The sequence below is a fragment of the Rhagoletis zephyria genome, unplaced genomic scaffold (assembly GCF_001687245.7).
Source record: "Rhagoletis zephyria isolate East Lansing unplaced genomic scaffold, Rhagoletis_zephyria_1.1 Rzeph_scaffold_17447, whole genome shotgun sequence".
In the NCBI taxonomy this organism is placed as follows: domain Eukaryota; kingdom Metazoa; phylum Arthropoda; class Insecta; order Diptera; family Tephritidae; genus Rhagoletis; species Rhagoletis zephyria.
In genome coordinates this window covers 1-10,866 of record NW_016174508.1, presented here as the reverse complement: position 1 = coordinate 10,866, position 10,866 = coordinate 1, and the positions used below count along the sequence as shown (strand labels likewise).

Genomic DNA, 10,866 nt, shown 5'->3' with positions numbered 1-10,866 from the left:
TAAATTCCAAGGTGCAACTTTTAACTCACAAGACTAAACAAGATAGTAACAGACGTTGATCTCTGTGTTCACACCGCCTCCCTATGCAATAGTTCACAGTAGTACCGGGCGGTGATACGGTACAGAACGGTAGGAGGTTTAGTGCTATTAAAGTTCCACACTGACGGGGTTAAGGCTTTCGATGCTTCCTCCTGTGAAAAGCAAGGGTGAATGGAAGAGTGCCAGCCTTTGGTAGTGAGGTCCGGTCAATGCCTGCAACTATGTGTTGAATTTTGGCGGTAGAGTTCGAGCAGGTTTGTTCTGTCAGAAATTCTCCGCAAACCGCTATTAAAGAGGCAGTCGACTAACTACATACCGATTATAGGTAAACATCTATTCTGATGAATTTGTCGCAATCAAGGCACTATGTTTATTTATGATATGTTTTAAACTTTTCGGTGATGGCCTGACCCCTTTCGCGTCGCTCAGATCACGTCCTAATCAAGCTATTTGTGCACCAGGACACAATGCCATTTCAGGAAACTGCATGGCTGATAATACCATCCCTCCGGGCATAGAGAGGACGGAGTTCCTGTCTCAACCTTTGGGCTTCTCCTGGCTAGATGGGATTGTAGTTGGTTCAGACATCGCTGGGCGAAAACACGGCATGCAATGTCTCTAAAGTTCTGCGATTCGTAGGCGGTCAAAGAAACTGCCTGCCGCTGGCAAAGCGTCAACTATTGGTTCTGATACGGCTGTTTGGAAGTGATAGTAAATCATTCGAATTTTTCTCAGTTGTTACGAGGTAATATGGGGCTTAGAATTCGTTATGAGTGAAGTTTGCTTCCTAAGAAGGGAACCAACAAAACAATGAAGCGTTCGAACGCGATAATCCGCCTTAAAGCCCTTCACCACGAGTGTCAAATACTTCTACATATTTATTTGAAAGAAAATTTATGATTTCCTAAAACTTTTGGAGAGCCCTTCAATCTCTTATGTCATTTTAATTACAAATATACTTACCGTATCAAATGAATTGGTATGGGTAAACGCACCAAAGCGATATCATTCTTGAGTCGGCGAGGATTCCACGTTGGATATATAATGAAGTTGTTACGCTTCACCATAATGCGCACCTGACCTACTTCATTGGCGTTTTTAATCTCATGAGCACCCAGGAATACCAAAGCGCGCTTCGCCCTACAAGAAGACATATAATTACATACATATGTATGTATCGATAAATTAGGAACACACACTGGTAAGCTGGGATGCCTCAACATGGTTGCTATTAAAATATTTGGCTTCATTCAGAATTTTTAGTAAGCTGGATTTAATTGAAACTATCCCTAAATTGTTAATATTTTATTAAAACAAAAAAATAATGCCATACTGCGTTAGCGCTGAGGGAAGCCCTTCTGGTGGTTGACGGAGTTTTCTGATTTGAGGACATTTTAATAGACTGAGGACTTTATAAAGCTGGATTGGGTAACCGCACGTCTGAAATAAAAAAGTGAAGAGGATTTTATGGAGAATCTTCTGCGAATTGGTAGAAGGGTTCATGGATTCTCGAGATATAGACGCACTATTGAGCTTCTTTTAGCTATCGACGATGCGAAATAGGAATATGGTCTACTAGCAGTGCCTATTTTCCTTGTAACCCTTCTCCAAGAGCAGCCGCCATCGCAGCTAGGTACGAGAGTTTCACAAACTTCCCTAACTTGCTGAATAATCGTCGCTTGCCATGGGCTCCAGGACTGGACGCCTTCATACCTGCAAAGCTGCCAGGGACTATGAAAGGCTCGTGTGGTCGGATGGTTTTTATGTACACAAATTATGGGAGGATTGGGTATATCGCAAGGGCTTAGAGCTTCGTAAGGATGGCGTTTATACCGAAGGTCGGAAAGAGTTGCCAGCGGCTTCTAGTAACACAGAGCGGGTGTTATTAAGAAGGAAGCACAAAATTCGCAACGGAAATCTTCCAACGATTGTGGATGTTTGCCTGCAGCTTGCTGATAGTGTCAAGTACTTGGGCCCGGCCCATGGAAATTTATCATTGAAGATTGAGTAAGAAAGGCATCAGTTGCTACTGTAGTGGCTTCGGACAAATTTTTCTCCACACACATTCCCTCAAGGGGTGATTGTGCGGGCCAAGGCGGCTGTAGGGTTTGAAGCGAGCAGTGAACTAGTTCATACTTGGTCAAAGTTTGATGGACTCAATGAGCTACTCTGATAGCCCAGCGGCAATCAGGGCGCCGAGTTCACTTATGGCTGACGAGTTGGCGAGAAAGGCTACCCTTGAACGATATCAAAATGACCAAAGCATATGTAGCGCCACGGACCACCTTTGTTTCACCCTTGGGCAGTTGGGCTTCATTTAAGCTCACCGAATGGTGGGCGAAAACAAGGACATGCGCAGTAGCAAGGTCCTTTTTGTAAGGTCACGCCTCTCGCTTTTGGTGGGACCTCTGACAGATCATTGTCTAATCGGAGCACACACGGTGAGCGTAAAAATTTGTTCCTTACTGCTGTATGACTTTCTCTTAGGCAGCTAAGATTGAGATTAGAATATCTTTGCGAGCACCCTTTGATAAATCCTAACTTCTAAATTTTCCGCCTATTTTATTTACGGCAAAAAAGTTCTCTTTGCATTTTTTTTTTGTTGTGACCAATTGGTGGAATAGACCAAAGTTTATGACCAGCTTGGGAAAATAAACCGAACTTTGTTTCTGGCAAGGAGTGTGAGGCATCATAGTATCCCAACTTCTAGGTACTCACATGTCAACACAATGTGCCGCCGTTAAAATATACTCATCCGAGATCAACGCGCCACCACACCAGTATAGACCCTTCGGTCGTTGCAACAATAGACCCACTTGATAGGGAAAAGCATGCCGTTGTGCAACACTACCGCCAAAAATTCGATCCATTGCTTGTATGTCACTGGAGGGCAAGTCGTCTTCCACATGCTCCGCTTCCATGCTCATAAACATTTGATCGCCAGAATATTCGTCGAAGCGCAGCAGATGCATCGGTTTCACTTGGCGCCAATTGGCCGCAGCTAAACGCTCCACCAGGTATGTTAGTATTAGCATTTGAAACGCTGTTGAAGAGCGTTTATGTCGTATCATCACTGGGTTATGTTTTTATATTATTTTTTTAATTTTATTATCTAAATTTAATTTTTTATGTATTTAACTTCGAGGCGAAAGGTGCTTGCGGTGCCACCTCGTTATCGTTTGGCTNGGTTATGTTTTTATATTATTTTTTTTAAATTTTATTATCTAAATTTAATTTTTTATGTATCTAACTTCGAGGCGAAAGGTGCTTGCGGTGCCACCTCGTTATCGTTTGGCTTTCTTTATTATCGTATGCCGTAAAACAAAATTTCTTATAATTGTTGTTGTTGTAGCATTTTACACACTTCAATGATTTTAATGCAACTTTTAACCGACATTGCCGAAATACTTATTTAATTCGAACATTTCCTTCCATCTGCCCTACGAACTTTTATTAGTTGCTTGCAACATTTAGACACTTTAACATACATGCATATGTATGCCTGTGTGTGTTTATTTGCTATTTTATAGCAGTATTAGCTGCTAAATCGGCCACTTGAACTGTTTTGAAACTCCACGACCCGCTACTGCGCATGCGCGCATTACAACTGAGCAGCGTACGCTCTGCGCCAGTTACTTTTATAAACTCTGTNCGTGTTTCTTTTTTGCTATTTTATAGCAGTATTAGCTGCTAAATCGGCCACTTAACTGTTTTGAAACTCCACGACCCGCTACTGCGCATGCGCGCATTACAACTGAGCAGCGTACGCTCTGCGCCAGTTACTTTTATAAACTCTGTAACGAAATACTACTCACTTAGTTTCGAAAATAGACAAATTATGGAATTATAGCTCATTACGGATTCACTATAAGTGGCAAGATGTAAATAAATCTAAACAATCTCTTCCCCTACATTGCTCGCCTTGACTATTGGAAGTCCATGCCACACTTCTCATTTGTACGGAGCCAGTGAACTACACTGAGGGAAATAATGCATAGTAAAAATGAATACTTTATATTTGATTATCGTTTAAAAATGTTCGTATCTAAAAATAATATTTTCATACAAAATTTATTACGCACGTATTTGACTGTTCACATGTGTGTATGCATATGTAAGTGTACATACGCACCCCAAGCATGCAGAGCGCCGCTCTGAGAGCGGTGACAACACACACATGCATACATAGTACNTACACCTATTTAGTGAGAGCAACTTTTCCATTTCATTAGTTCGACATTTTCGCTTAATGAATGAATGACTAGCTTGCTGCAGTGTGTTGGGTGGCGTTGGACTGACGTTGGTCTGGCGTTAANATACACCTATTTAGTGAGAGCAACTTTTCCATTTCATTAGTTCGACATTTTCGCTTAATGAATGAATGACTAACTTGCTGCAGTGTGTTGGGTGGCGTTGGACTGACGTTGGTCTGGCGTTAAGCGGCTTGTCAAAATGTCGAAAATTGCGTCACTGTGTCTGCGGTGGCAAATTTTTTGCCACAAATTGCATTTGCACATACATATGTATATACGTTTTGAATGTGTATGTATTTATATATGTTCTTGCGGATTTTCACATCGGTGGCGGATTCACGGGTGCACAGAAAGGTCTGGACCCCATTCAAGTTTAGATTAGTTTATAACGGCAGCTATAGTTAAGCGTTCTAGTCAGGTAATCAAGTACCCGTAAGTGTAGAAAACTACATACATACATACATATGCACATTCCGGAAAAATGGTCTAAGCCTTAAGAACTCCGAACTTTGTATTAAAATTAAGCAAATTCCAAGTATGAAGCTGACGAAAAAGTTTCGAACTATTGGAACTCTCATGAAAATAAAACTCAAAACTCACCGAAACGTTCTGACAAAGAACAAAACGAGAACGAAAATTTAAGGAACTTTCTCTGGAAAAACGATTTGGGAACTTAAGTCTCAGGAACGTTCTGACAGAGAACGAAGAATGGAAGTTAGTTATGCATTTAAGATCAACGAAAGACGTAAGGCGCAAACTTTTCTTGCACAGAAAATTATAATTTTTCCATAAATGGACAGTTCACCCTAATGATAACCGATCTGGAAGTTGAAATGATCTATCATTATTCTGGTTTACAATTAAAAATCNTTTTTGAACTACTGGAACTCTTATGAAAATTAAACTCAAAACTCACCGAAACATTCTGGCAAAGAACAAAACGGGAACGAAAGTTTAAGGAACTTTCTCTGGAAGAACAATTTGGGAACTAAAGTCTCAGGTATGTTCTGGAAGTTAGTTATGCATTTTAGATCAACGAAAGACTTAAGGCGCGAAATTTTCTTGCACAGAAAATTATAATTTTTCCATAAATGGACAGTTCACCCTAATGATAACCTATCTGGAAGTTGAAATGATCTATCATTATTCTGGTTTACAATTAAAAATCGCAGGCCCCTTCTCATTCTCAACGTAAGGTTCTCAAAACTTTTGTTCTCGTTTTGTCCTCTAGCAGAACGTTCTCCTGACTTTCGTTCTTATTTGATTATCCTTGAAAATGTTAGCGTTACTCTCGGTTTCATTGGAAGCGTTGCCGAAAGTTTCGATCTCTTTCTGTTCTTCTCAGAACGTTCCCGTACATTTTGTTCTCATTTTGTTCTCGTTCGAACTGTACAATACTTTTGTACCCATTTGCTGATACATTAGGTTTAGGTTTTGCCAAATAAATATTTCGATGTCTGAGGAACTTAATTTTTGTTGGCACTTATCAAATGCTCACTCAACTAACCAATTAATAAAAAAGAGCTTTCAATAACATTTATCTCATACATACTTACATAAATACATAGGTAGAATGTGGGCCCTTATGGGCGAAACACNCCTGGGGAACTTAATTTTTGTTGGCAGTTAATAAAAAAGAGCTCTCAATAACATTTATCTCATACATACTTACATAAATACATAGGTAGAATGTGGGCCCTTATGGGCGAAACACGTAACATTTTGCCGCAAATTGCGCACATGAGTTTTAACGGTTATTAAATTATGCATAATTATTAATGCATATGTATGTTTTGCATAATTAAAATTTAATTCAAAAAAAATTATAACAACGTTTCACGTAAACAACAATGGAAAATGAAAGAAAATAATAATGTAACAATAAGCATAATTATATAAAAATAAAAGCGGAATTTCCATCTANTGGGCCCTTATGGGCGAAACACGTAACATTTTGCCGCAAATTGCGCACATGAGTTTTAACGGTTATTAAATTATGCATAATTATTAATGCATATGTATGTTTTGCATAATTAAAATTTAATTCAAAAAAAATTATAACAACGTTTCACGTAAACAACAATGGAAAATGAAAGAAAATAATAATGTAACAATAAGCATAATTATATAAAAATAAAAGCGGAATTTCCATCTAAAAACATTTAACACCCTCGTCCGTTATACACATATATGTAAGTAGGCAACATTGACCGATATATATACATACATAGATACACACATATGTAAGTAGGCAACATTTTGTCTGCAAGGCGGCCAAATATATGAATGAATAAAAAGTCTAATTAGTTCACCTTTTTAGTACACGCAATTTCTAAGCTTATATGTGAATTTAAGTGGTAATTTTTCGACCTACATATGTACATACATACATACATATGTATGCACCTACGCATAGTANGTTATAACAACGTTTCACGTAAACAACAATGGAGAATGAAAGAAAATAATAATGTAACAATAAGCATAATTATATAAAAATAAAAGCGGAATTTCCATCTAAAAACATTTAACACCCTCGTCCGATATACACATATATGTAAGTAGGCAACATTGACCGATATATGTATATACATACATAGATACACACATATGTAAGTAGGCTACATTGTGTCTGCAAGGCGGCCAAATATATGAATGAATAAAAAGTCTAATTAGTTCACCTTTTTAGTACACGCAATTTCTAAGCTTATATGTGAATTTAAGTGGTAATTTTTCGACCTACATATGTACATACATACATACATATGTATGCACCTACGCATAGTATAACTATGGTCGATAGCTCTGACTAAATTTCGAGTTCCTGGTTTTCATACTCCTTCTGCTGCATCCAATGGCGTTTCCAGAGATCGAACGGAACGAAAATAATTATTAGTTGATTTTTATTTTTTCGACAACAAATACTCATAATTTTATGATTTTTATTTTTTCGCTCAGAGATAATAATCACTATCGAATTTTATTTTTCCACCTACAAAAAATGATTTAACTATGAAATTCAGAGNCGTAGTTCCTGGTTTTCAAACTCCTTCTGCTGCATCCAATGGCGTTTCCAGAGATCGAACGGAACGAAAATAATTATTAGTTGATTTTTATTTTTTCGACCACAAATACTGATAATTTTATGATTTTTATTGTTTCGCTCAGAGATAATAATCACTATAGAATTTTATTTTTCCACCTACAAAAAATGATTTAACTATGAAATTCAGAGGCCATGCACACGCAACCAACTGAATTTTCGACCAGAAATTTTTGGGACTTATTCCCTTTGTTAGGAAGTCGCTACTACCTCTGAAAAGGATACGTCAGAAATCACGGTGGTATGGCTTTTGAATTCTTTGAATAATCATTATTCTTAAGAAAAAAAATAAAACTCAGTAGTAATTATTATACTCAAGCGTAAAAATAAAAAATCATAAATTAATCATTATTTTTGAGCGAAAAATTAAAAATCGAGCAATAGTAATTTTCTTTGGGCGAAAAAACAAACACTCAAATAGTACTAAGTATGTATTATCTTTAATCTTTATTGGTTAAACTCGAAAAATAAAAGTCATATAGTTAAAACTATTTTACGACGATTACAACTTATTGATTTTTGTGGTTAAAATTAAAAAAATAATTTGGGTATTCATGGAAACGCGTAAATGCCTCCTAACCGGGTAAACCTCGTAAATAAACTGGCTTTCCATACAAAATTAAGTAAGTTTACGAGATTTACATGGTTACGTGTCATTAACGCATTTAGATGAATTGCCCTAATGATTGCTTTCCGTCACTGGTTATAATAAAATTTAAATTAATTTGTATTAAATTTACTAACTTAAATTTGAGATATTGATTTTAAAGTAATTTTCAAAAATAGAAAGCTAGAATTGGCTTTCCAAAAATATCAGAAAAATGTTTTTTTCTTATTCCTTTAAAAAATTTAAATTTAAATATAAATTTTTAGTCACGTGGAAATCAATGGGAGAGAATGCTAACGGTATTTTTGAAAAAAATTTGCAATTTTGTTAGATTTCAAAATCAAAAATATGTACTAATTTTTATGTTTTCACATTAGGCGCTATTATGGTTGTCGACGTCGACGTCGAAGTAATTTTTTCGTCAATAAATATCCGTCATCAGTCCAACTCCGGTTTTGCTGACCGCAGTAGTTAAGCGAGGAACACCTTTCCGAAAGAATACTGTGGTCAGCGTACCTGGCGTTGGACTTGCGAGGTCTATTTTTTGACGAGCAATTGACATCGCCGTCGACGACGACAACCAGGTCTATTTTTTGACGAGCAATTGACATCGCCGTCGACGACGACAACCGTAATAGGGCCGAGTGCTTTCCTTCTTTAATTAGTTGATTTTTTTTTAGCAGACACCTAGACTCCCTTCAATTCCCAATACGACTCTGTAAAGTACAATCAAATTCAAAATTGTACCACAATAACTTATTAGTAACGAAATTATTGGCTTAATTTACCAGCTGATTGCCCGTTGCCGGCATTGCAATTGCAAATACATAACTCGATTGTTAAGTAATTGCAACGTCGCATCGTATGACAGAAGTGCAATCGATTATCTGTGCAACGAGATACTTTGCTGACACATAAGGAGTTGACTGCGGCGAGTTGTAATGTTAAAAAATGTTGCACACATATTGATCAATAAATTAAATGTAAAATTTTTTATGGTATTTAAACAGCGCACAAACATTTTTCCAAACATTTTCTTGGTTGTGTAAACTTCAAGGTTGCTACTAGTTGCTAGCGACAGCACAAATTTACAAACACGAGATTTGAAGATCAACATTTTTATAGCTACTCAAATTACATAATTTTTTTATGTACATACATACATACATACATATGAGTGTATTCACAGACATTCGTACCGAGTGAGGTGATTTTCCACAAGTTTTTGGGCCCTTCCAAGTTACATACATACATATGTATGTACATACACCTCTTTTAGGTTGTTTTCGAAGTTTGCTTTCCTTTTTTTTAACGGTTTGGTTTTCAGCACTTACTGCATATTATTTACCTGGTTTGCGTTTAACATGTAAGGAAACCATAACACGCTTCACTAACTTCACATCGTATGCCAATTCCCATTTTTATGCCATTTCTTTTCGGTGGCAGTGAGGCGTTAGTTTCGCGCTTGTCAATACACATAGAAAATACCAATTTCATTTTTTTGGAAAATGTTGCAGCTACTTATGTATTTATGCAAAATATTCGAATGGCATAGGCTTGTACTTTATTGTTATTAGATTTCCTGTTGTACATATGTGCATTAGGGTGGTACAAAAAAAAAAAATTTTGTTACCAGCCACCCCCTCAGAATTGAAGAATTTCGAAAATATGGTGCCTCTTAGTATACCCGAGCGCACTTGTGCACAAGGGTATTATAACTTTGTTCAAATAACGGGTGTTTGTAACACCCTATTGGAAGAGAGTTAGATATGTATATACAAATGTTTACATAAATGCTCAGAATGATAACCTCCTCCTTTTTTTTGANGTGTTTGTAACACCCTATTGGAAGAGAGTTAGATATGTATATACAAATGTTTACATAAATGCTCAGAATGATAACCTCCTCCTTTTTTTTGAACCACGCCTACCTCCCATATATCGGTAATTTTCGAAAATACGAAAACTGCGATATTTTAGTAACTGCTGAAGCTTATTCACCCGAAAATTGTTCATCCGCCCATAGTAAACACATGGAAACGAAAAGTGAACCGGTTCGGGCGAAAATTAAACTTGTGATAAGGCTGTTAATCTTGTTGTTAATCTTAATCGTATGCTTATCTGTATCTGTACTTTTATATTTATCTGTATCTGTATCATCATCTTCATATTTATCTTTGTCATACTTTTTATCTTATCTTAAAAACCAACTAAATCACGTCCCTTCCTCTCTCGCGTTTTCATATCACTGGAGTATGGAATTAGAAAACGATTGTGTCGCTTTTTCGTTACATGTTTGCATTTACACTTAACTCAGTGCAAATAATAGTTTCTGTATATAAGCAGGCCGATTCTGAACAGAAACTCCCTGGGAGTTTTCTCTCTTTTCCCTTTCCTCCTATTATGAATACAAATTCCCTGAGGATTTTTTATATTAAATGGCTTAGTTGAGTTGTCAAAAAAGTGTTAAACAACTCTTGCGAAGTTCGAATTTTCTCCTCCCAAATTTTCTGGGAAAATGCTACTCCCTGAGAGTTAATTATTGGAGGATTTCTTTCTCGGGAGATACGCCCTTTTTAAATCATGATAACATAAGTTCTTTCGACTAGTTAGAACAATTATCCTAATTTCTATCCGATCGAATTCTTACCTACCCAGAAGATAATTTAGGTAGGCCTTCTTAAGTAACGCCATTCTAAGGGGCCTACCTAAGAAGGGCTGAAAAAAGTGCTTTCTTGCATGACATCTAGAAGGGCTATCCATTTACAGTTTACGCGAATGCATAAATTTATATTATTTAGCATTACAAATGATAGTTTTTGTTATTTTTTTGGCCTTATAACAATTATATTCAACAATTTATA

At 36.7% G+C, this 10,866-nt stretch overlaps 1 protein-coding gene across 1 annotated transcript; it reads right to left on the bottom strand.

Moving 5' to 3' along the window:
- Nucleotides 1–1,002: 1,002 nt before the first annotated feature.
- LOC108379842 (chymotrypsin BI-like) lies at nt 1,003–3,110 on the bottom strand (the record flags this gene model as incomplete). Its single annotated transcript, XM_017636195.1, has 2 exons — nt 2,758–3,110; nt 1,003–1,179 (listed from the first exon to the last, which is right to left on the bottom strand). Coding segments are annotated over exons 1-2 (530 nt in total), but the record flags the coding sequence as incomplete, so codon positions are not given.
- Nucleotides 3,111–10,866: the final 7,756 nt, after the last annotated feature.